The sequence below is a fragment of the Lonchura striata genome, chromosome 4 (assembly GCF_046129695.1).
Source record: "Lonchura striata isolate bLonStr1 chromosome 4, bLonStr1.mat, whole genome shotgun sequence".
NCBI classification, from domain to species: Eukaryota; Metazoa; Chordata; class Aves; order Passeriformes; family Estrildidae; genus Lonchura; species Lonchura striata.
The window spans coordinates 76,949,463-76,977,286 of NC_134606.1; the positions used below are offsets into that span (position 1 = coordinate 76,949,463).

The 27,824-nt window shown below is 45.7% G+C and overlaps 2 protein-coding genes and 2 long non-coding RNA genes across 7 annotated transcripts; 3 read left to right on the forward strand and 1 right to left on the reverse strand.

Moving 5' to 3' along the window:
* The first annotated feature begins 1,328 nt into the window (after positions 1-1,328).
* LOC144246144 (uncharacterized) lies at positions 1,329-1,860 on the forward strand. Its single transcript, XR_013339830.1, has 3 exons — positions 1,329-1,501; positions 1,580-1,621; positions 1,709-1,860. It is a non-coding gene; the product is annotated as an uncharacterized LOC144246144 (long non-coding RNA).
* Positions 1,861-2,632: 772 nt separating this feature from the next.
* On the forward strand, positions 2,633-3,025 carry LOC144246145 (uncharacterized). The gene is made up of 3 exons (XR_013339831.1): positions 2,633-2,740; positions 2,819-2,860; positions 2,948-3,025. It is a non-coding gene; the product is annotated as an uncharacterized LOC144246145 (long non-coding RNA).
* A 108-nt stretch (positions 3,026-3,133) lies between these two features.
* LOC144246241 (uncharacterized) lies at positions 3,134-17,765 on the forward strand. 2 transcript variants are annotated; one of them, XM_077783091.1, is made up of 13 exons: positions 3,134-3,270; positions 3,348-3,411; positions 5,468-5,581; positions 6,873-6,936; positions 7,015-7,056; positions 7,150-7,202; positions 7,305-7,348; positions 7,430-7,470; positions 7,552-7,689; positions 8,947-9,047; positions 16,244-16,307; positions 16,561-16,638; positions 17,147-17,765. In XM_077783091.1, exons 1-7 carry the CDS (start codon positions 3,268-3,270, stop codon positions 7,328-7,330), a joined length of 366 nt encoding a protein of 121 aa, XP_077639217.1. In that variant the 5' UTR covers positions 3,134-3,267; the 3' UTR covers positions 7,331-7,348; positions 7,430-7,470; positions 7,552-7,689; positions 8,947-9,047; positions 16,244-16,307; positions 16,561-16,638; positions 17,147-17,765. The 2 variants fall into 2 exon arrangements, with proteins under 2 accessions (XP_077639217.1, XP_077639216.1); XM_077783090.1 differs by lacking the exons at positions 3,134-3,270; positions 3,348-3,411; positions 16,244-16,307; positions 16,561-16,638; positions 17,147-17,765 and adding an exon at positions 9,197-9,601 and having other exon boundaries at positions 5,291-5,581.
* On the reverse strand, positions 9,246-25,174 carry LOC144246242 (uncharacterized). Of its 3 annotated transcripts, none has more exons than XM_077783094.1 (6): positions 24,751-25,174; positions 24,537-24,656; positions 22,904-22,978; positions 22,691-22,782; positions 17,139-17,192; positions 9,246-9,358 (listed from the first exon to the last, which is right to left on the reverse strand). In XM_077783094.1, exons 2-6 carry the CDS (start codon positions 24,647-24,649, stop codon positions 9,330-9,332), a joined length of 363 nt encoding a protein of 120 aa, XP_077639220.1. In that variant the 5' UTR covers positions 24,650-24,656; positions 24,751-25,174; the 3' UTR covers positions 9,246-9,329. The 3 variants fall into 3 exon arrangements, with proteins under 3 accessions (XP_077639220.1, XP_077639219.1, XP_077639218.1); XM_077783093.1 differs by lacking the exon at positions 9,246-9,358 and adding an exon at positions 9,666-10,577; XM_077783092.1 differs by lacking the exons at positions 9,246-9,358; positions 17,139-17,192; positions 22,691-22,782 and adding an exon at positions 17,871-18,105 and having other exon boundaries at positions 24,751-25,165.
* Positions 25,175-27,824: the final 2,650 nt, after the last annotated feature.

Sequence of the window (27,824 nt, forward strand, 5' to 3'; positions counted from 1 at the left end):
TCTGCCCTGCTGCATAGCCTGTAGTAGCACAAGTCCTGGGGACTTGAAATTTGTAATGCAGGGTGTAGTTGGGCTCTAGATTGTATCAGGAGATTGACATAACATGTTTGGTGCTGTTAAGTTGTCCTGCAGCCATTTGACACTAGTCCTAACTTCCTTTCAGATGCAGACAGTTCAGATCAGTGGCAGAGAGCCCCAGTCCTGGGTGAGGGTGTTGCCATGATCAGGTCAGTCATTGTTTGCATTTGCAGGGGCAGCCTAAATGGTGACTGTGTTACAGCAGTGTTCTTTGCCTTTATTTTTAGGAGGTCCAGACAGGTAGCAGCAGTCAAGGCCAAGTGTGCCAGGTGAGCAGTGGACAGAAACAGTTGGTTTTGCTCAGGTCTCAATTTTTGGTGCAATTCTAAGCATTCATTCTTGATTGTGTGCTTTAGGGAATCAACTCGGAGTGTGCATATCTCCGTTACCAACTGGCTGATGGACCAGGTTTCATGCACTTTGGATCTCGCTGGAAGCATTGCAGGACCCTGTGATGGAGCCTTCCAATCCTGCATTTCAAGGTCCCATCCTGGTAGCCCTGAGGAACGGCCAAGGTGTTGCGGTGAGTCGGGGAGGAATGAGATTCCACTGGTGTTTCAGCAATGCCATGTCACCTTGTCTGCCCTTAACCCAGGTGTCCCCTGCGATGACGGTGTCAGAATCCAAGCACGCCCAAAGCGTGAGGGCCAAGAACCCGGGCATTCTGAGGAGGATGGTGAGTAGCAGATTTACCAGGTTTTGGCCGATGTGCTGTTCAGATTGTGCACTGATGTTTAGTTTTCTTTCCCTTGGCAGACCAAGAGGTGACAGCTGGAACTTACCAGACAGGGAGACAGCGTTCTTCTGCAGCCAACAGGGATTTGCATCCCCAGATATGTGCAAGATAAGTGGAGGGTTATGACCCACAGAGGGGCGTGATAAGCGAGGTGCCAGGTTGGGACTCCCCAGGAGGGGTTTTTCAGTCAGTTTGGAATTGGGGACGTCCAAGAAGTGTCTCCTTAGACCATCTAAAGGTGAAAAGTGTCTGTTTTGATCTTAGTGCTGAGGCATGCAGGGCAGAGCAGTTCCGATGAGTGTCCTGTCACATGTCTCTGGTGTCCTCTGTGTTGTTTGGGTCTCTCGGTCCTTGCAGATATTCTTCTCATCAAGAGCTCTCTCTCCCTGTCCTGTCCCCTGGTTTGTCACATCCTGTCCTGTGTCACGGGTGTCTGCACATATTCTTCCCACAGCTGCTCTGCCCTGCTGCACAGCCTGTAATAGCACAAGTCCTGGGGACTTGGAATTTGTAATTTGCAGGGTGTAGTTGGGCTCTAGATTGTATGAGGAGATTGACATAACATGTTTGGTGCTGTTAAGTTGTCCTGCAGCCATTTGACACTAGTCCTAACTTCCTTTCAGATGAAGACAGTTCAGATCAGTGGCAGAGAGCCCCAGTCCTGGGTGAGGGTTTTCCCATGATCAGGTCAGTCATTGTTTGCACTTGCAGGAGCAGCCTAAATAGTGACCGTGTTACAGCAGTGTTCTTTGCCTTTATTTTTAGGAGGTCCAGGCAGATAGCAGCAGTCAAGGCCCATTGTGCTAGGTGAGCAGTGGACCAAAGCAGTTGTTTTTGCTCAGCTTTTAGTTTTTGGTGGAACTATAAGCATCCACTGTTGTTTGTGTGCTTTAGGGAATCCACTTGGAGTACTCATACCTCTGTCTCCAACTGGCTGATGGACCGGGTTTCATGCACGTGTGGTCTTGCCAGAAGCATTACAGGACCCTGTGACAGAGCCTTCCAATTTTGCATTTCAAGGTCCCCTCCTGGTAACCCACAGGAATGGGCAAGGAGTTGCGGTGAGGCAGGGAAGAGGAGCGAGGGTACCCTCAAGTTGCAGCAGTGCCATGTCACCTTGTCTGCCCTTAACCTAGGTGTGCCTTGAGATGACGTTGTCAGAATCCAAGCGTGCCTGAGGTGTGTGGCCCAAAACTTCTTGGGAGACGGTGAGTAGCAGAATTGTCAGGTTCTGCCCCATGTGCTGTTAAGGTAGTGCACTGACATTTGGTTTTCTTTCTCTTGGCAGAGCAAGAGATAACAACCTGGTGACAACTGGAACTTCCCAGACAGGCAGGAGGCCTCGTTCTGCACCTGATGGGGATTTGCATCCCCAGATATGTGCAAGATAAGTGGAGGGCTACCACCCACAGAGGGGATGGAAGAGAGGTGCCGGTTTGGGACTCCCCAGGAGGGGTTTTTGAGTCAGTTTTGGAGATGGGGATGTCCAAGAAGTGTCTCCTAAGGCCACCTAAAGGGAAAGTGTCTGTTTTGATCACAGTGCTGAGGTGCTCAGGGCAGAGCAGTTCCGGTGTGTGTCCTGTCACTTGTCTCTGGTGCACTCTGTGTTCTTTGGGTCTCTCAGTCCTTTCTTCTCCTCAAAAGCTCTCTCTCCCTGTCCTGTGTCACAGGTGTCTGCACGTATTTGTCCCACAACTGCTCTGCCCTGCTGCATAGCCTGTAGTAGCACAAGTCCTGGGGACTTGAAATTTGTAATGCAGGGTGTAGTTGGGCTCTAGATTATATGGGGAGATTGACATAATATGTTTGGTGCTGTTAAGTTGTCCTGCAGCCTTTTGACACTAGTCCTAACTTCCTTTCAGATGCAGACAGTTCAGATCAGTGGCAGAGAGCCCCAGTCCTGGGTGAGGGTTTTCCCATGATCAGGTCAGTCATTGTTTGCATTTGCAGGGGCAGCCTAAAGGGTGACCGTGTTAGAGCAGTGTTCTTTGCCTTTATTTTTAGGAGCTCCAGGCAGTTAGCAGCAGTCAAGGCCAAGTGTGCCAGGTGAGCAGTGGACAAAAGCAGTTGTTCTTGCTCAGGTTTCAGGTTTTGGTGCAATTGTAAGCATCCATTGTTGTTTCTGTGCTTTAGGGAATCCACTCAGCGTATGCCAAGCCCTTGTCACCAACAGCTGATGGCCTGGATTTTCTGTGCTTGTGAGCTCTTGGGAAGTATTGCAGGGCTCTGTGATGAAGCCTTGAAATTTTGTATTTCAAGATTGCATCAGGGTTGCCTTTGGCAATGGCTGAGAAGTTGCGGTGAGTCGCTGAGGTAGGGAGGGGGAGCCAAGGTCCACTCGTGTTTCAGCAATGCCGAGTCACTTTGTCTCTTCTTAACCCAGGCAGACCCTGCGATGACGGTGGCAGCCTCCGAGCCTGGCCAAAGTGTGTGACCCGAGCATTCTCTGGAGAATGGTGAGTAGCAGGATTGCTGGGTTTTGTCCATTGTGCAGCTAAGATCATGCAGTGATGTTTGGTGTTCTCGATTGTAGCTGAGCACGGGACCACAGCCCGGTGACCATAGGACATTCCCCGCAGGCGAGGCAGCCTCCATTGGCACGCGACATGGATTCTCATCCCCAGATGCCAGAGAGATAAGTGGAGGGCTAAGGCCCGCAGAGGGGGTGAAAGCGGGGTGATGGGAGGGCCTTTAGGATCAGCTTTGGGGGTGGGGATGTGCAAGAAGTGTCCCCTTAGGCCAGCTAAAGGGAAAGTGTCTGTTTTGATCACAGTGCTGAGGTGCTCAGGGCAGAGCAGTTCTGGTGTGTGTCCTGTCACTTGTCTCTGGTGCACTCTGTGTTCTTTGGGTCTCTCGGTCCTTTCTTCTCCTCAAAAGCTCTCTCTCCCTGTCCTGTGTCACGGGTGTCTGCACGTATTTGTCCCACAACTGCTCTGCCCTGCTGCATAGCCTGTAATAGCACAAGTCCTGGGGACTTGAAATTTGTAATGCAGGGTGTAGTTGGGCTCTAGATTGTATCAGGAGATTGACGTAACATGTTTGGTGATGCTTAGTTGTCCTCCTTCTGCCAGGCCCTGAAGGACTCCCCCTTCCCCCCCAGATCTTCATTGGGAAATCCCCCTGACCCCTGCGACCCCCCAAAACGATCCCCCAGGGATCCACCTTGAACTCTCTGGGACCCCCTGAATAGTCCCCAGGGATCCCTGAGAATCCCCAGTGGCCCCCAGGACACCCTGGGCCGCCTCCCCAGACCCGCTGGGGCCCCTCCCAGTGTGACAATTGAGAGACCCCCTCAAGCACTCCATGCCCCCCTTCCGGAATCCATCTGGGACCTCCAACCCCCAGAGTGGCACCCCTGGGACCCCCACATCCCTTCCCGCCCTCCCCGAGAACCCTCAGAGCCTTCCCATAGTGGCAATAAAGGCTCAAAGCAGTTACAGAACCACTTCTACTGTGTCCAGTACCTGCACTGGGAACACTGGGAGGGACACTGGGAAAATCAGGAGGGAAGCGGGAACATTGGGTAGCACACTGGGAGGGAACTGGGGCAGCTGGGAGGACTCGGGGACTCCTGGAAGCGATCTGCCATGGAAAAGGAGACAAAGGGAGCTGATGTCATCCCAGAGCCACAGGATATTCCATACTGAGACCCCGGGGCCACCCAGGACCACGGCAAGAGCAGCCAGGCCAAGAGCCGGGGGCAGCTTTGGTGTGGGAGGCATCTGGCATCCCATTCGGAATTTCAGGAGGCCCAGTGGTGGGCACAGGGCCATGAGCACAAACAGCGGTCCTTTTACCTGGGAAAGAAAACTCGCCAGTCCAGGTTCCTGATGTCAGTTTGTAGGGCTCCCTTGGGACTCTCAGGGCAGCACAAGTTTGAGGCGGGGACAGCTTTGGTCTGGGATACGTTCTTTGATATTTGGATTTTGTGAAGTCAGGGGCCAGCTGAGGGCCAGGGGCACCTGGGCACATACTCTGGCCCTTTTCCATGGGAAAGAAAACTCACCAGTCCTGGTTCCTGATGTCAATTTGCAAGTTGTACTTGGGATCTTCAAGGCAACTCCTCATCGACATGAGGGCAGCTTGGGTCCACAACACCTCCTTCTTCATTCAGATTTTCAGGGGGCGGCCCTTCTTTCGGGGCCCCTGGCTCTTGGACTCTGTTGCTGGCCCTATTCTCTGTGAAACACGGCTCACCCTCTACACTTCCTGATGTTGGTTTCGAGGAGGTGCTTGTCTCTTCCAGGGCAGGCAGAACTCTTGCTGGCAGCAGTTTTGCTCCAGGATTAATCCTGTGCCATTCAGAACGAAAAGATGTTGAAAGTCACTTGGGGCCACAGACCTCGTGACCTGACCTCTGCCCTTTTTCCCTGTAAAACCAACCTCACCCTCCCTGTGTGTTGATGTCTGTTCACTCAAGGCGTGCTGCTCTCCAAGGGCTGCGGGAGTTTCTGGTGTCGGCAGGTGTGGTCTGTGAGAAATCATTCGCTGTTTGCAATTTTGGAAGCGCAATTCCTGTTTGGCCAGGGGAAAGACTGTTAATTATCTTTGAAATGAAAATCTGGCACCCCATTGTTTAAGGGTCTGGCAAGGGGCTGTGTAGGGGAGGGAACACCCCACAGGACCTTTCTTCACCTCATCCCTCACTCCTAGGTGTAGCAGCTCCCTGCGTGAGCAGCTGCTTTCAGTGCAGCTACCTGGGCACACCTGCCAGGAGCTATGGTCGGAACATCCAGCAGGGACCAGGGAGCAGCCGGACCCACCCAGGCACGGAGCATCCCTTGGAGAAAATGCCAAGGGAAGAGCCCTCTTGCCAAGGGGCAGCACCTGAGCAGGCCAGGCAGCATGTGGGGTTCCACGGGAGAGCTTTCAACTTTCCCCTTTTATTATGTCAGTCCTCCCCTAGAACCCCCAGACCTTCCACAGCACTCCCAGAAAAAAGAGGGGTTATGGAGAGAAAAGGGGTTTCAAGTATGGGAAAAAGCTTCCTTTTCCGTCATTTCTTGCGTTCAAATAATGAGGAAACGCACTTCCCCTGCAATTTTAATGGTCTCATTTGAAAGAGTCCCTGCCTTTTCTATGCTGTTAGGGGTGCTAATTGACAGGGAATCCCCATATTCCATTTTTTTCCAGTTTAAATAGAGGGGGAAAACCTTGACAGTGTCGTTTATGGGTTTGACTTAAGAGTAACTATTTTTGTTGTCCTAAGGCTTAAATTGAGGGGGAAGCCCAGCTATCTCTCTTTCTTAAGGGTTTGGATTGAGGGGAAAATCCCTCTGTCTTCATCACTGGAGAGATTTAAAGTGAGGAAAGCCTCTCTTTTCCCAGTATTCAAGGGATTAAATGAAAGGGCAGAAGCCATTTATTTGCCACGGTATCCATTTCAGTGGAGGTAAATTCCCCATTTCCTCATTTTAAGGGATTCACTTGAAGGAGGCTCTTTTAAAATGATTTTTCAGCATTTAAAACTACCTTTCAGGGCACTTCTTTCTGTGCCCTAGGACTAAGTACCTCAGAGAAAGGCAAGCCTAGCACATACTTAACCTTTATGCTGCCCAGGAGCCTATTATTTTTCTTATTTATAATGTAGTTAGTCCTAATTAGTAACCCCAAGAAGAAGACTTAGACTGTTCATATAATTAGTATTTTTCTCCACCCTTAGTCTCATGTTGAGCACTACTTAGTAGTCACTGAGGAATAATTATGTAAGTTAACAGCAAATTACCCAACTTATCTAGATATGCTGCCTAAAAACAAAGTTTTATTTCTTACCAGTTTTTTTGCCCTTTCGCTCCAAGTAGTTGTAGAAAAAAAAGCTGTCATTTCCCTGAAGAGTTTCCTTCTATATCCAGCCCTTTATTCCCCTTGAATTCAAGCCAGAGGAGCTGAACAGCTGCAGCTGCTCTGAGGGCTTTTCTACTCGGTGGGGTTTGCCCCTTCCCTTTTCCTGGGTGCCCCGGGAATGAGCGGCGGGCCCAATCAGGGTATATTAACCCCAGCCTTTGCCAAGGGGCTTCATTCCCTCAGCCATTTCACACTAGTCCTAACTTCCTTTCAGATGCAGACAGTTCAAATCTGTGGCAGAGAGCCCCAGTCCTGGGTGAGGGTGCTGCCATGATCAGGTCAGTCATTGTTTGCATTTGCAGGGGAAGCCTAAAGGGTGACCGTGTTAGAGCAGTGTTCTTTGCCTTTATTTTTAGGAGGTCCAGGCAGATAGCAGCAGTCAAGGCCCTGTGTGCCAGGTGAGCAGTGGACAGAAGGAGTTGTTCTTGCTCAGGTTTCAGGTTTTGGTGCAATTCTAAGCATCCACTCTTGGTTACTTTGTTTTATTTTAGGCAGTCATCTTGCAAGATGTCCCTGGTCCGGATGTCTGGATGTCCAAGGCCAGGTGGGTGCAAGCGTAAGGTCTGGGTGGGTGTGCTTTTCAGGTCAGGGGGATGTTGTTTTCACAGTATCTCAGTGTGGGTTGTTTTGCTTTGTTTTTTTGCAGGTGCTGTCGCTGCCCTAGCTGTGTGAAGGAACAGAGGCGAGCGGGTGAGTTGGCATTTTGGCACAGTGACTCACAGGTGACCCTTATGCAGCAGCATGCTAAGTGTGTACCTTTTTGTTTTTCAGGTATCCTCCAGGCAGCTTGTGGAGTCAAATTGAGACTTCAGGTGAGCCGGGGCAGCGGTGTGTCGGAGTTTCGGGGATTCCTCTTTTCGTGGGCACTAGTTGCATTTTCTGTTTTGTCTTAGGTACCCTGAGGAGGAGCGTAGCTGAAGTTTGGAAACAGCAGCACCGAAGCTGATGCAGAGAACGTCTCGCCGTCCACATCCAACTGACATTGGATTCCATCCGGTTGTCTTGCAAAAGCCAAGTGCTGGGGCCAGTAGGTGGGAGATGGGGGGAAAACCTTTACTATCACAGGAGGCTATTTGATGTTAGCTTGGAGAATAGGCCCATAGTGGGACGGGCCCCTCGGGAGCAAAGGGAGAGGGTTTCTCCTCAGCCCCCCCAGAGTCTTCGCCGGGCAGGGCAGTTCCGATCCCTCTCTGGTTCTCGTGACGTTCGCATCGGCGGCCTTCTTTGACTCTTGACGTTGTCGTGGATCTTTTCACCACAGGAGCCTGCCTTCATGTCTGGAGCTATAGCTACAGTCACCCTGTAGTCATTTCTTCCTTCTCTAGGCCTACTGAGCTTCTTAGGCTTCCTCTTAAGTGCTTTGGCACTAACATCTTGAAAGGAGTTGCATGTCATCATCAAGTGCTACTGCCCTAGGGCTTTCTTTTCTTTGGCATCATCAGCCCATGGCTCATCTTGGGCTAGGAATCTTGGGTCCATAAGGTGAAATTGCCAGGCAGTTTCCACTTGTGTCCGTGTCACGTTGTCTGTGTCCGTGTCACGTTGTCTGTGTCATAGGCCTTTGTTACATCTCCATGCTTTAGCAACATCATTTTGTGCCGTATTGGCCATATTTTGCTCACGTACCTTCCCGGATATCAATTATTCTGGCATTTTTACATATTTACTTTTTGGGTCCGGACGATGTACACGAGATGTTCTCATCTGTCTTCGTTCTCAGTTTTGGTAGCCCTTCTCATGGACTTCCGTACGGAGCTTATTAGCCCCTCATCACCTGACCACAGTAGTTCCGTAGCATCTGCCTTCTCAAAGGATATAGGGCTCAAAAATTAGTCTTCAGGAGAATTATATCAAGTCCTCACTTATCTTGTATCTCTGTCAGCTTACGTTGTATGCACTTATGATGCACCTACCTGTGTCGGCTTCTATTGTATGTGCGTATGCTGCGCCTACCTATGTTAGCTTACATTGTTTGTGCTTACACTGTACGTACCTACGTTGGCTTATGTTGTTTGTGCTTATACTGTACGTACCTACGTTGCCTTATGTTGTTTGTGCTTATACTGTATGTACCTACGTTGGCTTATGTTGTATGCACCTCTGTTGTGGCAATTATGATCGGAGCTGCCTTGCCCGGGCAAGTAGTCACGCTCAGGTAGAGCAGTTATAAAGCTTTGCCGTTCATCTGTTCTCTACGGGGTTTGGGGTACAACACTGATGGGCCCAGAGTTGGTATAGCTCCTAGCTCTCAGATAGTCAGTCACTGACCGCCTCCCCTTGTCTCGTAGGTCCCCGGGTGCCTACAGAATTTCCTGGAATCTACCATTTGACATGGAGGTCCTGCGGTCAGAAGAAGCGTTTAAGCATATTCTTCAGTGCAGCGTTTCACGTAAGGGTGGCAGCCAGCGTGTCAGCAGAAGAATGTGTGAGAGTGTGACTGTCTGTGTCTGTCTGTGAGAGTTTGTGTGTGCTTGTGTCTGCAGCTGTGTGTGTGTGTGGAGCAGTTCCAACCTTGTGTGTATGGCCTTTGCCTTTCAGGGGGGGTTTTCATCAGGCAGGAGGATTTTTTGGGAGTCTCCGGAGCGAGTTGCCGTGAATGTGAGTTTGTGCGTAACGCGAAGGGGGCGTGCACGTCGGCGGAGCGTTTTGCGCCGTTTTTGTTCCGGGTGCGTCATAACAATAAAAGCGTTGTGGACTTTTCTGAAATGGAGACACGGTTATATTGTGTCAATATGTATTTGGCTTGTAGTACATTATATTGTTCTGTCTTTGCAGTTGTTCCTGTCTTTTGATGTATTTTGCTGCATGTAAATTGGACTTGTACTTGTGTGCCTAGGTATGATGTATTCTTTGTTGTATTTGTCTCTGTACTTGCATTTGTATGCATTGTTTCCCTGTGTATTGCTGAAGTTTAAGGGAATAAAGATTAATCAGCCCTAATAATGATGCCTCTTACCCTCTGCCCTGCCCACCATTCATCTCCTGTCTTTCTTTGGTGTGGTTGAGTCCTATCATTTTCACCCTTTTTCTCCCTTTGCCTCTTACTTTCCTCTTTAGTCTATTCCTCACTTTATCCTTCCATGTGTAACTCTTTCTCTTTGTCTCTGGCTGTGTTTTCCTTTGTTTCCATTTCTAACACATCTCTATGTTTCTCTAACCCTATTTCCTTCTCACCCTATTTTCTTCCATTCCTCTACATGTATTTCCCCATGTCTCTTTGTCTGTCTCTTTCAATCTAGGTTTCACTATGTTTTCTTCTTTTTTTTTTCTTTGTCAGCCTTTGTCTTTCTAACACTTGCTATCATTGTCTTTGTCTCTGACCCTTTTTCCTTTTCTGTCCAACTTTAACTTTTTTGTCTAACTCTCTATTTCTTTCTCTCTTGAACCCTACCTTGTGTTCAGTCTCTCCATTTGTTTTCCTGTAGGTTTTCAGCTCTATTTCTTCTTTTTCTTGTCTCTCTATTTGCTTTTCTCTTTCATTTCAAGTGCTTCCTTTTCTGTTTGTCTTTCACTCTTTTTCTCTTTACCCCACCTTTCTTTCCTCTTTCTTTTGCCTTTCTCTTTCCAATCTGACTTTTTTGGTTTTTCTTTTTATCTCTGACTCTTATTTTTCTTGCTCTGTTTTCTTCTTACTCTCTCCTCTTCCTTTTCTTCTTCTCACTCTCTTCTCACTCTCTCCTCTTTCTTCTCACTCTCTCCTCTTTCTTCTCACTCCTTTCTTCTCACTCTCTCCTCTTTCTTCTCACTCCTTTCTTCTCACTCTCTCCTCTTTCTTCTCACTCTCTCCTCTTTCTTCTCACTCTCTCCTCTTTCTTCTTCTTCTTCCTCCCTTCTCTTTTTCTTCCTCTTACTCTCTCCTCCTCTCTCCTCTTCTTCTTCCTCTTAGGCTAAATACTTGTATCAGACATTTTAAACAGGTCTTTTATACAGAAGTGAATACATTAAAAGAGAAAGGAAAAGAAAATAACTGGTAATATATTTCAAAAGTCAAACCAGTATTTAATTTCTGCATCAAGTATTGCAATCAAAGACACCTAAAAGATTCACCTTTCCATAAAATCAAGGTTTTAGTTTTTGAGATGGTGGTTTACTTATTTAGGTGGTTGTTTTTTGTCCTTCTAACAGCTTGTATTTTTAACTGTTCAGTCCATCAGCAGACAGACACCCTGTCCATCTTAACATAGGCTAAGATGGCCATAAAAATAGTGCAGGTGATGACATTGGTTAGCAACCTTTTCTTCTTCATCATCATCATCTCACATTAACAAAGAGAGACGAAAGGCACAAGGAATTCAAATTATTAGCTTTGAGAACTGAAATAAAAATCTTCTTTCCACAATTAGCCTACATATAGTGGCATTAGAAATACCACTTTAAGTTCTGAAAGTACTGGAAGGAATTTATACCCAAAGGATCCTAATTCTTTGGTAAGTCAAAGCTGCCATTTGTACCTGTGAACAGTATCACTTGGAGAAAATGCAACACTTAGGAAGAGTTTTAATTGTTTTTTTCATTACTTGACTCTGTCATTTTTTTCTGAAGTTTTTACAGCTTCTTGCATTCAAATGAAGGAAGATTAAGGCTGGATGGTTAAGGTTGTAATGCAGCATTTCAAAGTAATATTAGTGAAGATGTACTAGAAACTGCATTGCTTAGAAACCTATTATTTCAATAATCCTTTCTCAGAACTTCACAAAGGTCCTTTTATTGTGTCTCTGATAAATAAAATGTGATTTCTATTTAGAAAGAATTAAGGTAGTGAAGACTAACTAGAGAAGAACATGCAACCTTATAGATACTGAGGCAAAAAATAAAGCAAAATGGTTAGTTGCTGGTTCCAACTGGTATTTTTAAGTCTGTACGGCTAAGCATCTCTATCTTATATTTGTGATCTTTCTGCAATTTTGTATTTATGGGGTTTATGCCTGTTCAGAGTAATTAGTGTTGTTTACATTAGAACAAATACTGAAATACAAAAAATGAAAAGTTATTGGCAAATGGGATACAGAGTAGCAAATCTGGAAATTAGACGCTGCTGATATTTATCTGTAATGAAATTTGGCATAGGACCAGCAATAGCCAGAAGTAGGTAGAATATCCTGTGATACAGCATCTGAAATTCATCAAAACCCCCCTCCAAATTACCTTCAGTATTGTAAAAGTTTCCATTCTTTTTATTATTTGTACTTTATTAGAGGCATCTTGTCAGTACTACTTTTTCTTAGCCTTATCCAGAGATGCTTTCTTATGTCTGACTCCTGAAAGCCTCTGTGCAGAACCAGAGTTCTGCAGAGCTTTTTCCCCTGTATTCCTTCCCTTTTCTGTCTTCCCAAAAGCTTTTGGGATTTTGGCTTTTACACCATAATTTACTTAATTGCCTTTTCGTGTCAGATAATTCTTATGCATATAACATCTCATTTTTAACTACCTGCTTGGTATTGCTACAACATCAAAGAATTTATAAAATTATTCTTTGTTCTCTTATTAGATTTTTTGCTCTGTCCTTACAGAATCTTCTCTGATAAATAGAAGTGGTAGTGCTTTTTATTTACCGCCTTAATTTCCTGCAGTAAAAAAACACTCTATGTTCATTAATCATTCAACGACAAAGGATATTCTGTATTGGAGCCAAAATTGTATACATTTCTAAGCAACTACAGCATTTTGCTTTATTTTCTTAAATCTGTTTCAGAGCTTTGATCAAATTGCACTCTCCAATTGTTTTCCAAAGGGTGTAATAAGAGAAAAAAAATAACCATTTTTATAACGAAATTTCAAGCAAATAAAATCCTTAAAGGAAATTTGATTCTGTAAATGAGGACTAGGAAGAGGAAGGTCATAAGAAGTTACATCATCGGAGTTTAATCATCCCCTTAGCACACTGATCTAAAACAGGAAAAGCGTATGAAAAACTGCAGAGGTGTCTTCTGAGAAGGTATATGCACATTTCACATACTTCTTGTTCTGTATCTTTCTTCTAAACAGTGATTAAAGCAGCTCCCAGTACAGATCTGTAACAAATTCATGAGCAAATCTGATAAAACGTGTCTTTGAGTAAACTGTGAACCTAACCTGACAACTAAGATAAATAGTTTGTCAGTTGATCTAACCACACCATTCTTTTCTCCTGTATCTGGTTTCTTTTCTTCAGAATTAACCCAGTACTTTCTCCCCCATCGTGCTTTACAAACAACCTCCCTATCTGCTTTTTGTGCCCTATGAAGCCAAGAGGAGCAGTGATGCACAGGAACACTGAAACTCCAATGTCTGGTCAACTAAATCTGGATGATGCTCTTTAGGAGCAGCAGAATGATTTTTCTAACTGCAAAAACTGTTATAATACCACTTATTTAAACTTGATTTCCTGTTCACTTGTGAATTGATTATTTGACCTTAAATTGTTATGGTTTTTTTGACCATAAAGCCAGTTCTGATTTGCTGAGTTGATGCAGTAGAAAATACTTATATTTACATTGTTCAGCTGTTCGCAGGTAAAGTTGCATGATTCAATAGCCACTGGACATGCTGAGTTCTGACTGGCGTGTTAAAATTTTTCTAATATGTGGGAACTCAAAATGTCTCTCAGACATTTTTAGAGGTTCCAGGCCTTGGTCAGAGGCATTCTAGACCCTGGCAGACAGCTGAAAAACAGCTGTGATTTTGAGTTTGAGCCATGGAATGAATTGCCAACTTTGGAGGTGGAACAAGCAATCACAAAAGGTTAGATAGTATAGTAAAAGTAGTTACAAAGTAGAGGGGAAATTTTTTTAGTATTGTACAGGGGGGTTTTCACTTTGTAGGTGGGGGTCAGAAGTTCTAAGATGGAGGAAAGTGGGCTGATCCTGTTCTTCCTCCTTCTTTTTCCTTACCTCCATGTTCTTGGTGATGTTGGCACTGACAGATCGGTTTAGAGTAGAAAAACACTTGGCAACTAGGTAGTAGGTATTGGGGAATAATTGTAAACATGTTATACGTAATATATCTTATAAAAGATAGCAGCAGCCCTGGGCGGAGAGGGAGACGAAGAAGGCAGCAGATCGAGAGGATGTCAGGGGGTGTGTGTGCCTCTGCCCAGGCCGCTGATCAAACAGCCGCAGTCCAAGAACATAATCTGTTAGATAACTAGCGATAAACTGCCTTGAGACCGAACAGCTAAAGCCTGCGGAGTTTTTCTTTGGAAGCACGGGTGGGAGGAGGAATTTCACCACCACATGAGACCCCAGAGCAAGGCCGGGGTTCTCACAGTAATAAAGATGCACCCTTTGTTTATCCACCTTTGTCATTTATACATCCAGCTGTGAAGCTCTCCAGCTTTGCAGTGCTGTTTACTAGGACAATTGAATACCATAACTTCCCAAATTTTGTGTACGTGACCAATCAATATGCAGATTTTATAGCCATAATTTCACACACAGATAATTTGTTAATCGGGCTGCACGCTAAGCTGAGGAAAGCAACACAGCAAATAGTTTTTGCTTTTTTGATAGTTTCTGCCATGTTGAGCTCCCATTCTGTCCATTGGTAATGATTGTACCTCTCATGGGAGGAAATCTGACGGACAAACATACAAAACAATCCACTATTTGGCATAGAGGGAACTAACAACAATAACAGAAGTTTAATATTTTGCTTTCTTTGTCACCTAAGGGTGTGAAAGGTATTCTAGTTCATTGAGTTTATATTCTGCCACTGATCTTTAGCTGAGGGACACAAAGATATATGTGTTATGCGTGTTTGCATATTTATGTGTTTATATATGCATGTAGATATAGACATATAAAAACACATAAATACACACAGGTGGGGGTGTATGTATATGTATGTATTTATATATATATATATGCCTGAGGTCATATGTGTGTGGGATTCAGTTTGTGTTCTGTTAAACCCAGCCCTCTGTGTGTGTGTGTTTGCACCTCGTCCACAGGAGCTGGTTACAGTGCTGGCTATTGAACTGTTGTTGTTTTCAAGCTGTAATTTATTTGGTAACGATATACAATGTTTCACAGTGATAAGGAGTCAATAATGAATATGTTATGCTTTAACATCATAAAGACATCCTTAGGAAAAAGTCCCTGTCTTTCTCCAACAGTGATCCATATGGTGTGCTACTAAAAGGAGAAGATCTCTGAGTGAACAAATGTGAAATAGTACAGACTTAATCTTTATTGCTCTTTTCCTATCAAGATAGCCTTTGTTGTCTGGCCTATGAAGACACTGCAAGACTACTCACTCATACAGCATTGTTTTATTGTTCACTTTTATTTTCTCTAAAGCAGACCGAGGTTGTTTTTTTCTTTTTCCTTTGCATATGTCTTAAGAAGTTGACCTTTAGCTTTACTAATGCAATTAATAGTTTTTGCTTCCTATCTCCTATAAATGATGTTGGTGAAATAGGTCACCTGATTTCATGTTCTAGTAGGTACAGTCAGAGAAAATTCTGGATATGTAAATTATCATATTTAATTAGCATTATTTCTATCCTCTTTATTACACATTTTGCAATACTATTGATTGTTGGACCTAGAGTATCTTTTGTCCTCAAGCCACACACCTAGAAGTCACCTAAATCTTCATTTTTTCTGAGGATAATTCAGCTTGGAATAATTTTTTTAAATCTAGATTAAGAGTAAATAATTTAAATGGAAGTTTTGACAGGACCACACGTATAAGGTTTTGAAGTATTTCAAGACTACGAAAAATTGCTACCCTGTCATCTGACTTTTTAGTCTTTATCTAAGACATAAACCACATGTTTGTTTGATGTTTGATTTTTTGTCATAAAAGGAGTAGGTGCTTTATCAATAGACTTTATTTTAATCAATACTGCCTCGATTATTCCCTACATGAATCCAATTTTTATTTCTACTGTCTAGAGTGGGAAAATATGAGAAAGAGTTCCCCACATCAAATCCATCTGCATCATCTCAGAGGCTGCCTTCAGTAGCTTAAACATGACTAAACCCCTCCCACTGTTACACTGGAAAGAGTCTTGATGACTCAAAACTTTAAAAAAACCTTGTCGTTTTCACTCCATTTAAATGTGTCACTTTTAATAGCAAAACAAGTAGAGAAATTCCAATGTGAACTCATTTTAGAGCAATGACCAAGTATTATGAATATTTGACTGTATTTAATCTTTCAGCTCCTTTTCTTATTGCATCCTTAACCCTACTCCTGAAGGGACTTGGATTTAAATACAGTAGAATTTCCAGTGTTGAGCAAATCTCTGGTTTCATACCTGAAGATCTCCTTAGTTCAAAAATCCACTTTGTAATTAATTTTATTTATGCTGTGCAACTCTGCTTTCCCAGATATTAAAAAGCATATTGGCAAAGAATATGACATTATTTCTTGAATAAAATGACAGGAAGTAATGCAGCAAGATTTTCTGCCTTGAGAGTCACCTGACTTCTCCATTCAGTGACTTTATATTCCTATTCAGGGATTATTATACCTAAGAGATCCAGAGTATAGCCAAGAGAATAGTAATAGAGAAGTTCTAACTGTAATGCTGATTTTCTACTGTTTGTTACTATTTCCTCACCCATAAAAGGCACTTGTAATTAATTTTCTGTTCCCTAGGACCACCTGTAGAAGTAAACTTCACTATTGGTGATGAGATTTAAACACGAAGAAAAAAAGCTGGGTAAGTATGAAGTTGTTAAACTCGCTGTCACGAGACTGTATTGTTGAAGACTGTTACAGGGATGATGGGAGTCTGGGATAAGTTTAGCTATGAAAACTTAGTTCCATTTCATCAAGGAGGCTTAAAAGAAGACCCAAATTGGGTTGTTTTTTTTTGCTGTTGTTGTTGGGTTTTTTTTGGTTTTTTTTTTTTTTTTAACTGAATATTTTTGGAAAAAATATGAAGTAGTTATCTCTGACATTTCTATTGACAGGTGGCCAAGACATGTCTGGGGAATCGTAATGATTCAACATCTCGTTTGGAAGCAGCAGAAACAGAGACAAGCTTTCAGGTATTCTCTTCCAGAGTAATTTTTGGGGTTTTACTAAAAGGTCTCATGAGATTCAGTTACTTAAAGTAGACTTACACATTCTTCACCAAGTTCTGTCTCAAAAGAGAAGACTACTTAATTCAGACTTTGACTGTGTCTGATTGTAATTGATCTGTTCAAAATTATTTCTGGCTGGTAACAATTTGCAAACTATTAAATATTTGGAAAGCTGGTAGTCAAATGAATTAGTAGTCAAATTACTTAATTTGACAGTGTCATGTGTATAGCCCTGGAAGCAGGAGTAAGGAGAGTTTTCCAAAATAATTAAATATTAAATACCTATGTGGTTGTTTATATATATATATATATATAATATGCAGTGATATGAAGCTGTATGTAGCATCAGACTTGTATGGTTTTGCACTTAGAGATCAGGACCCTTTTCTAGGGACAATTCCAATTTTAACAGACTTTTTTATTTCTGTTTATGTATATATGTATTCTATACACCATATTTTTACCTTTACAGAAGTTTCGCAGCCCTCCATGGACTAAACCTGAAGATGAAAAATCACCTGAAGAAAAAGAGAAAAAATACAAAGAATCAGTTAGTACACCAGAATAAAAACTCTAAATGCTACTAACCTACATTGAAAAATGCCAATCACTTCCATTTTCATGTTCTGCTAGCACAAAGGCATGAAATGTCCCAGGTTTCTAAAGCATGCATTTTTCACTATTTTATGAATGTCTGTAAATTAGTCTATAACAGACCAGTTAGTACCTTCCAGCAATAATCCAAAATTGATGTTTGAAGAAGTGCTTTGTAATGCAGTCCAGTTTTTGAACTCTTGTTCTACCTTATCAGTAATTGTATACTATAAATTACCCATTTCGTAAACAACAGTCATTCTCAAGTATATTTCTCACTGTTTTATTTCATGTAATTTTGTGGCAGATTAGTTCTAATATTAAGAGGCAGTCAATGTGGAGGGGGGAAGATATCTGTGTAACCATATTTGAAGTACAATCCTTAAGTGCAACTGCAAAAAGACAACTGTGTGTGTGGGGGGTCCATGTATGCTTACCTTTTAGTAATTCCATCTCAAATCTAATTACTTACACAATAAAATATGCTTATTTTCTTCTTTCTTTCCTCAGTGCTATCTTAACTAGTTCATTTTTGAACACTGAAAAGCTGACAGAATTGGATTTTAAGGGATGGAGATGGAGAGAATCATTACTTTAAGGATTCAAGCAAAAAAAATGTGCAGGTGGTACTGAGTTACAGTGTCATAGCTTGGATGGCAGCCGTGGGAAGTCGGTTTCATCCCTTGTGTTTGTGCTGATCTCGACGGGATGGAATACACTTCCAAGGGGAAAGCCCTGTTTGGTCCACTACAGTTGGCCTTTGATCCCTCCATCGGGGAGGACTGATTGGAATCAGCTCTGTCACTCATGGATTCTTTCAGTTTCTCCTTAGTCACACTATGACAAGAAAGCAGAAAAGAAAGGGAGAAGAGAGAATGTTTTTCTTTTTTGGGTGCATGTCATTATTGGTCTAATTTAAGAATTCATATGCCATATCTTTTTGAGATGCACATCTTTCAGGAATGGTTGGAATAGTAAACTGCCTGATGCAATGCTATCTATCCCTAGCAAGAATTGTCTTAAGCATTTGTAACTTGTAAACTTCCACCTTGGTCTTAATGCACACCTCAGCACATTTTCAACTAGATTTGAAGTAGTTATAATAATTTACTTTGTCTTGCTTTGTATCAGTTTAAAAGCAAATAGACAAATCTTTAACTTAGTGATGCTCTGTCTTCAGTTTTAGCATTTAAGACTTTACCTCTCCTTCAACAGTCTCCTTCAATACCTCCTTGTCCTTGCTGGTGTGAAAAATGCATATTTTATGATTGGCTTTTCGCAAAGGCTATAATGAATATTCTATGTGTAATGTTAGAACGTTATGCTGTGTTAATTCACTTAAGTAGTGTGTTAAATACAGTTTTAGGTTCTAACCTAATGTTAAAATAGAGACTATGTATGTGGGGAAGTTTTTTTTTAGGAATGAGATACTTACTTCAAAGAACACCTAAATCTTCCAAAGCAGAGGAATTTATGGCTTTTATCAGAAGAAGTTAATTTCTTCAGGCCTTACTCAGACTCAAAGATGCCAGGGGATTAAAGGAAACAATTAACATACAACAAACAGAGTTTCTTGTTTAAAATAGAATGCATTCGTAACCATAAAAGATATATAAATATGCAACAAGTATATTAGTTTAAGGGTGATTCCTTTATTCACAAGTCATGCTTTTCGTAACTTAATGTCCGAGAACATCCGGACATCCGTAATTCTTTACTTTTTTTATTGTCTTGTAATTGTCCTAACTCTAAACTTTAGTACTCTAGTGATATTATTATTTTTATAACCATTTTATTATTATTAAACTTTTAAACTTTTAAAAACCAAGTGATTAGCGTTTTTCACACTGGTATGAGTAATCTTTCACCCTGACATTTTGTGTGCTCCTCTACTCAAAGATAGATAGTTGCAGTTTCTCTGCCTTTTTTAAAACTAAAAAACCTCATGAGCTGACCAAATGATGACAAAGTACAGCTTAAGACTATCCATGTTAAGAGCCAAAAGACACGAAATCGTGGCTATGAAATTAATCAGGTAAGAGATATGTGGCTCTTTGCATTTGATCCTAAATCTTGCTGAAGACAGTCTGCTTTCTTTCAAAATTTTCAGTGGGCAAGACACTTGTGGTTTTGTCATATCTACAGCTGGCATTAATTTCTAGTGATGCTAAAAGCAGCATTTCTTTGCATGTGACAGACCTTAACTGAGAAGGTCACTGGAACTCTGTTTCAGTCACCTGTCAAGAAAGGATCTGCACTGCGCAGTGGTTGAAGCCCTCCAGCAGGACGAAAGCCAACGAGCACAATGCTTCCTGTAGCTTTAGAAAGAAGCCTTTGTCAGCAGGATCCCCTTCATCAGGCAGCCTGGAGTAGATACTATCCACAGGGCTCCTTGGCTGCCTTGGTCACGGGTTCTTGCCTACAGGCTTTGGACTTGCTCGTGGCTGTTCTTCAAACACGGCTCCTCACGTGGAATCCACTTCTTGGTGCAGAGGGCAATCCCTCCATCTCCCCTTCCTCCCCTGTATCTTCTGACCAGGCTGGAGCTCTCAGTAGTGACACTGCAGTCATGGGATTCAGCCCACCACATCCCAGAGATGCAAAAGGCCGTAACTTTCCTGCAGCACAGCGGCTTCCAGCTCCTCCTGTTTCTTGCCCGTGCTGCAGGTGTTGATGGAAGGCGCCTCAGCCTGCCTGTCAGCCGTGTCACCTTCCCAGAGGAACACCCCTTTTCTTCCTTTCTCACAATTTTCTGGTGTTTTCCCGCCAGCTTTTATTCCCTTGGCTTTCCTGACAAAGCCAACCCTAGACTTGCCTTGGCCTCTTACCACTCCCTGGCACTTCACTGCCTTGCATGCCCATCTCCCGCCTTGGATAAATGAGGTTTTTGTTTTAAATTGGTAACTATTTTTATATTAAGAGTTAATAATGTAAGGGCTTTTTAATTATATGGATTATTTGTAATGTTTTTTATTGGTATATTAAGTAAGTAGGTAAAAAATGGATTTTTTTGAGAAGTGCTAGATAAATACAAAGTATTTAAACTTGAAACTTTAGTGAAAGTTACTTAAATGTTTGTTTTAGGTTGGTTAATTGGTAAAGTGATATAATTAAAAGTAAATAAAGTAAATAGAGTAGAAGTATAATATTTGATAGAATTTTATACTTTGAAAGTTATTAAATAAGATTTTTATAATATTGATTTTTATATTTATAAAGAAACCTAAAGTTTATATATTTTGGTGGGTGCAGTACAAGACGTCAGGTGTAAGTTGCAATTCTTGCATAATCTACATTTGTATTTACATAGTGTAATTTATCTGTGTATTTACATTGGTGTTTTGTGGAGTGGTGAGTGTGTTTTTTGTGTGATCTGGTTTTATGTTCCTTATTGAAATTTACTTGGGTTTTTGTACTTGTTGAGATATAAGTAAACTTTATGTTTTGATATAAGAAATAAGTATTGTTAAGTTTTGTTTTATAAAATTGTATAGACTTGCAAGATAATGGTATAAGTTGTTATAATTTTTCAGTTATAAGCATGAAGAAATATAAGAATAAAATAATGTATGTAGTAAAGAAGAAATTGATAATAATTAGGAATTACTTAGATAATATCTATAATTAGTAACATAGGTGAAATTATATCATTAGTAAGTATTAAAAGATGGTACATTATTTTAGAGTTTTTAACAATTGATAAATGTTAAATTAGTAGTAAGTTAAATAATTATGTGTGGATAATGATTTTTTAAGTTTAAAATAATAAGTTTATTTGTTGTATTGATAAAGTTAAATTGTTAAGTTAAAATTATTTGAATTTTATTTTTGACGTAGAAAATATTTGGGTTTCCTGTTAATTATTTTATTTAGGTAGATATAGGGTTAGGTTATAGTTTAAATTTTAATTGGTGTATGTTACTTAATATATTTTTATATAATGTTTTTAAAAATAGTAGTTAAGAGTAAAAATGTTAGGATTAAAGATGAATCACATTATTTAATAATTGGATTTTTTAGAAGTGTTTTTAGAATATATTTGAATATAGTAAACTTTTTTTTAAAGATTTGAAAGTGGTTATGGACAGGATTGTGAGTTTGGATTTGGATATTGAGAGTGTGAAGGTGGAGGAAATGTATGAGAGAGCGATTACTTAGTGTGAAACTTAGAAAAAGAAATTAATGTTGTAGTTGAGTTTTATATTGAAGTGATTTTGTAATAATAACTGAGGAAAGTGATCAGATTAACAGTTTGGAGGAGGTTTTTAATGAAATATATTTTTTTTAGTCTTGAAAAATATTTAAAACTATGAGATAAATTTAGGTTAAATTATAGAGTTAGTGTAGAGATTAGTTAGAGAGTTAACTTGTTTTAAGAGCTGTAAAAGTAGAGAAAAAAAAAGTAGGAATTAGAAATTTTATGTAAGAGTAGAGATTGTAATGAAGAACAGAATTTTTGATGAAATTGATGATACAATACACTGTATTTTTTTTACTTCTGAATAGGTGTTTGGTAGTGTTTTCTTTTAGTTGTTTTAATTTGAGTTGTTTTAATTTTTTTAAGAATATTAACCATATACTGTATAGTTTAGAGAAGTGATTTTTAATAAAACTTAGGATAGGTTATATTAAATAACATTTAAATTTAGATTGAATGAATTTTGATAGTAAGGAATAATAAACTTAATTTTAATAGATAAAAAGAAACTTAATGTATTTATTTAAATGTATTGACATTTAATTTTGTTTGATTTTATTAACACTTAACATATTGAATGTTGTTATTTATAAATATTGAAGGTATTTTAAGTCTTTTGGTTTTGGAGACATTTTAGCTTGTTGAGTTAAGATTATTACTTATATCTTTACAGGGTGGTTTTATTTATTGGGAAATATGTTTCTCAGTAATAGATTTTTATTTATGTTACATTTTAAATGGTACTAATTTGTGTAGTGGGTTTTGTTAAATGTAGGATATTGATTAGATTGTTTTATATTTTTTGTGGGCTTGGACAAATATTTATCTATACAGTTAGGCTTTTCTATATTTGAAGTAAGTTTTGATGGGGTTTTTTTTTAAGAGTTATTGATTTAGAATTTTAAGAATATTTGGTGTTTGGAATAAATAAAATCGGGGGTTTTTTGGATACGGTCGAGCTGTATTTTTAGTGTTAGCAAGGACTAGTTTTGGTACGTTATTTTGATTTTTTTTGTTTGCTTACGGGGAGGGTCTCCTGTTAGATGTGGAAGCCTGAGACTGGCACAAGGACTTTTTATCTAATGCTTGATGAGTCTGTTTTATGGGGAGGAGGTGTTATTTTAAGTTTTATATAATACACTGAGAATTAGTTAAAATCATGGAAGAAACATTATGGTAATTAAAGGGTGCTACGTTTGAAGAGCTATAAATCTTTTTAAATACCTGCTTGATGTAAGGTGAGCTTAATCTCCTTTTTCTGCCCCAGAAAGCATCGGGCACGTCCACATCGATGGCACCACCTCTGCCCACTGCTCCTGCTCCACCCGACCAAAAGCAAGAGCAAAAGTTGGTTGGGCTTTAAGAACTTGCAATAACTTTGAAGCAAAATAAATCCCATTTTCCCCTGTGCTTTTTCCTTTCAGGTGCTGCACTCACCTCTGCGGACACGCACCGAGCTCTCGCTGCAGGAACCCGTCAGGCCTCGGTGGCTGTGAGTTCATGTTCTTCTCCCTGGGGAAGAGGAGAAGAATGTGATTAAATAAGTAAATAAATAAATAAATAAATAAATAAATAATTGCTGAGGAATTGCAGAAATGTTTTCTGGAGCCTTTCCCCTTCGGTGCCCCTGTGCTGTGTGGGACACGGGCAGAGGAGCCTCGGGCTGGAAAGGGGCAGGAGAAAGGCAAAGGGACCCGCCGGTGTCCCCAGGGCACCGTGGGGACAGAATGGACACTGCGCGGGCACGGGGAGGCGAGGAGTGACAGTCTGGGCCAAAATCCCAGCTCACCCCAGGGAAATTAGTGAGGGACATTTTGGAGGGGAAAGCTGAGGTCACGAGTTCACCCAGCCCGGCCACGTTGTGTTTGCACAAAGAGGCACCAGAGGTGAAGGTCAATCCTGAGCCAACCCTGCTCAACCTCTAAGTCCCAGAATAAATCCTACAAGCTGCCCACTGAGGGACTAAAAATACATAAAAGAGAACCAAGAGCATTCCGAGAGCAAACCAGAAGGTTCCTGGGAATCCCGTTGCAGTGATGTCACAGCCTTTTTGACAGAGCTGTAAGATTTTTATTTCAATGCTGCGTTTCTCTCCTGGGATCATTCACTCCGTGGGCTGTGGGGATTTTTCGGGTTTGAACTCCCTCACGGTGGCCCTGACACTGCTCAGAAGCTGGAGGAAGAGCAGAGCCAGTGCTCCTGGCAGGGGCAGGGAGTTTTCCCCCAGAGCAGATCCAGCAGCTGCCCTCCAGCCCGGCCAGGAGGGATCTGCTTTGGCTCCTGCAGGGACAGAACGTTTTCAGGTGCTCCAGGTGACATTCCAGCAGCCTCATCTCCCATCCCTGTTCCTGCCCCTCCTGCTCTCAGCTCCTGCCCCACCAGCTGTGCCAAGGGAATTTGTCCCACCAGCAGCAGGGGAAGGACAAGAGCTCCCACCCTGGCACTTGGATTGTCCCGCTGGGGGATGCTGCCTGCTGGGATTTAGATCATTCCATACATTTGGCTGCTGAAATTTCCCAGCCCAGGGACTTTAGCACAAAGATTGTTCTTTGTATGGTGCCTGGATTTGGGGTTCAGTATCAGCTTTGCTAGTTCAGATGAATTATACCCACAGCCCCAGGTTCCCTGCTGAATTCCTGCTGGAATAACCTGACAGTGCCTCGTGGAGATTGGAAATTCCCATGCAGAGCTGCCACTTTAGCACCAGCTGTGTCAGGAACCAGCAGAGGTTCCAGGGAAGCTCAGTGGGATCAGGACAAGGACAGGTCTCTATTCCACAGAACTTGCTATTTAAAACCCTCATCCCCCAGCCCCAGGGATGTGTCTGGGGTCACTTGACAGAGTTCCCTGGAATTCAACTGATTTCACTCCCCGGAGCTCAGGCTCCAGTTGATGTTTTAAAGCAGGACAAGGCAGTGGCTGGATGAGCTCCCGGCCTGTGCTGAGGCAGAACATCTCTCCTGCAGAAGCTCAGCTCCTTTCAGAGCCTCGGCAGTGGCCTCTGCATGTCCTTTCCCCTCAGGAAAGGGATGCACATCCCTGCCTGCAGCACATCTCCAGTGGGACCCACCTGTGAGAGTTTTCCATCCCTTCTGCACCTCCAGCTGGCTCCCTGGAAATCTCCAAACATAATTGCACTCCAACCTCTGATTTCAAGGCATCTCCAAGGCTCTTGCTTGGCATTTAGTACCTGTGAAGGAAGATTGCCTTGGCTCAAATGCTGCTGGTGAATGATAGCCTCCGGCTGGAAAAGAGGGAGGAGATTTGGGGTGGCTGGAACATACCTGGCAGCTGTGTGGGAGGTCAGAAACAGGGATTGCTGTCAGAGCCCCTCTGCAAACGGCCGTGCCTCCATTCCCAGGTAATGCCAGCCGTTCCCTGGGGTCCCTGTGGGCTGTCGGTGGCGTCTGTCCGGGCTGAAGCATCCCTGCGTGCCTGTGGGGAGCAGCCCCTGGCCGAGGAGCCGCGGGCAGCCCTTCAGCCGTGTCCGTGCCAGCGCTGTCCCGTGCGCCGGTGCCCGTGCCGGGACGTGCGCTCGGCACGCTGCGAGCCACGGGCAGGGCACGGCAGCTCCCGCCCCGCAGAGCCAAGGACAGGAGGTGCTCTCTGCCCTTCGGAGCTCCGGCTCCTCCAGCCCCGCACCGGGCACAGCCGGAGCGGGAGCAGCGGCCCCGGCGGAGCGGCCGCTCCCGGCCGCGGCGCCGCAGCCCCGCTCGTCCGGCGGGGCTCCCCCGGGGATGCGGACACGGGGCGGGGGAGGCGGGCGCTGCTGCTCGCAGGGGAGCGCGGTGGCCACGGGGCTACCGGGGCGGGGGGGCTCGGCATCCCGCGGGGGCTGCGGGGCGGCTCCGTGTCCGCCCGCGGGGCCGGAGGCGGCGCTGCGGGAGCGGCGGTGCCGATGGGGTCCCGGCCCCGACGCAGCCCCGGCTCCCCGCGGCCACAGCGAGAACGGGACCCGAGCCCCGGCGGGACCCGAGCCCCGCGCCGGCCGCAGCTGGAGCGGCGGCGCCCGTCCCGGAGCGGCTCCTCCCGGCCGCGGCGCTGCCGGTCCCGATCCCAGCCCCGATCCCGCCTCGACCCCCCGGCCCCGGCACCCCCTCCCTGCCCGCCGAGGAAGGAGCGGCTCCGCCCGGCTCCCCCAGCAGACACCGGCGGGACCAGAACCCGAATCCCGATCCCGATCTCAGCTGAGCGCCTCGGACGCCGCGCAGGCCGGGAGCCGCCCCGATCCGATCCCCGCACGGAGCTCCGAGCGCCGGTCCCGCCGCAGTCCGTCCGAGCATCCACACAGAACGCGGGGCGGGCGCGGAGCCGCCGCCATTTACGGGCGGGGGGCGGGGCCGGGGGCGGGGCCAGCACAGGTGCGCGCACAGGTGCGCGGGGCCCCAGCGCGCCTGCGCGGGGCGGGGCCGCGGGTATTTAAACCGCGGGGCGAGCCCGGCGGAGCCATTTGGTGCTGGGCGCTCGGAGCGGGAGGTTGCGGCCGGTCGGGCTCTATATCTCTTTTTCTTTTGCTTTTGTTGCGCGTTTCTTTTCTTTTGTATTTTTTTTTCTCTATGCCTCTCTTATCGACCCTCCCTTCCTCCCCTCCCCCACCCCCTACACCCTCCCCCCCCCCAAACCCCCCCCCCTCCCTCTCCCCCCTAGCCCTCCCCTCCCTCCCTCCCGGGCGGGCCCCCCTACTCTCCTTTCCTTGTCCTCCCTCTCTATTCCCCTACTCACCCCTACGCTACCCTGTTCCTCCATCCTTTCCCTGTTCCTTCTCTCCCCAGCCGGGCTCCCCCGTGCCCCCTCTCCCTGCTCCCCCCCACGCGCTCCCGGTTCCTCCTGCCGCCTTTCCGTGATACCTTTCCCCCTCCACATATTCCGCCTCCTTCCCCAAAGCTGCCTTCAATCTTTCTCTTCCTTCACCCTGCCTTCCCCCAGCCCCCTGCACACCCCGACCTGCCCCCACCTGCCCCCTGTCCCTGTCACCCTCCCCTTGAGCGCCCCCTCTGCTCCCCTGTTCTCGTTCCCCATTCCCCTTTTCCTTCTTTCCTCGCAGCCGCGGGGCTCGGGGCGCCGCAGAATAAAGCCCAGAGGGCCGGAGCCGGCGCCCCCCGCCCTCGCTGGGGTCCCCACACGGGGCCGGAGCCGCTCTGCGGGTCCCCCCATTGCAGTCCAATACACGGCCCGACACTGCCGGGGTGCGGCTTTCCCGACATCACACTGGGGGTCGGGCTGGGGGTCGGGAGGGGGTCCTGGGGGGAGGAGGGTGGGGGGGTTAGGAAGGGCCCCCTCATTAGGAGGGGGTCCCGGGGGAGGAGGGTGGGGGGGGGGGGGGATAGGAAGGGCCCCCTCCGGAGGAGGGGGTCCGGGGGAGGGGGGCCAGGGTGGGCCCCCTCCGGAGGAGGGGGTCCGGGGGAGGGGGGCGGGGTGGAGGGGGGGGCCTTCCCCCCTCCAGCCCCGGCCCCTCCCCGGGACCCCCTCCGGACCGGGGCCCGGGGGGGTTGGGGGGGGGGGGGGGGGGGGGGGGGGGGGTGGGAGGGGGGGTGGGGTGGGGTGGGATGGGTGGGGAGGGGGGGGGTGGGGTGGGAGGGGGGCGGGGTGGGAAGGGGGGGAACGGCCGGCCGTTGGTTTTTTTTTTTTAATGTCTGTTTACGGCACAGAGTGACGTGCCCCCCCCTGCTCCCCCCCCCCACCCCCCCGCCCTCCCACCCCAACCCCCCCGCCCCCCCCACCCCCCCGCCCCCCCCACCCCCCCGCCCTCCCACCCCACCCCCCCGCCCCCCAACCCCCCCCACCCCCCCGCTCCCCCCTCCCCCCACCCGCCCCCCCCCCACCCCACCCCCCCCAACCCCCCCGGGCCCCGGTCCGGAGAAGGGGGTCCCGGGGAGTGGGGGGTCTGGAGGGGGGAAGGCCCCCCCTCCACCCCGCCCCCCTCCCCCGGACCCCCTCCTCCGGAGGGGGCCCTTCCTATCCCCCCCCCCACCCTCCTCCCCCGGGACCCCCTCCTAATGAGGGGGCCCTTCCTAACCCCCCCACCCTCCTCCCCCCAGGACCCCCTCCCGACCCCCAGCCCGACCCCCAGTGTGATGTCGGGAAAGCCGCACCCCGGCAGTGTCGGGCCGTGTTTGGACTGCAATGGGGGGACCCGCAGAGCGGCTCCGGCCCCGTGTGGGGACCCCAGCGAGGGCGGGGGGCGCCGGCTCCGGCCTTCTGGGCTTTATTCTGCGGCGCCCCGAGCCCCGCGGCTGCGAGAAAGAAGGAAAAAGGGACGGGAAGAGAGGAGGCAGAGCGGGACATGCGAAAGGGCGGGGAGGGAGGTCGGGCTGCGGAGGAAAGCGGGCGGGGAAGCGAAAGGGCCGGCAGGGGCAGC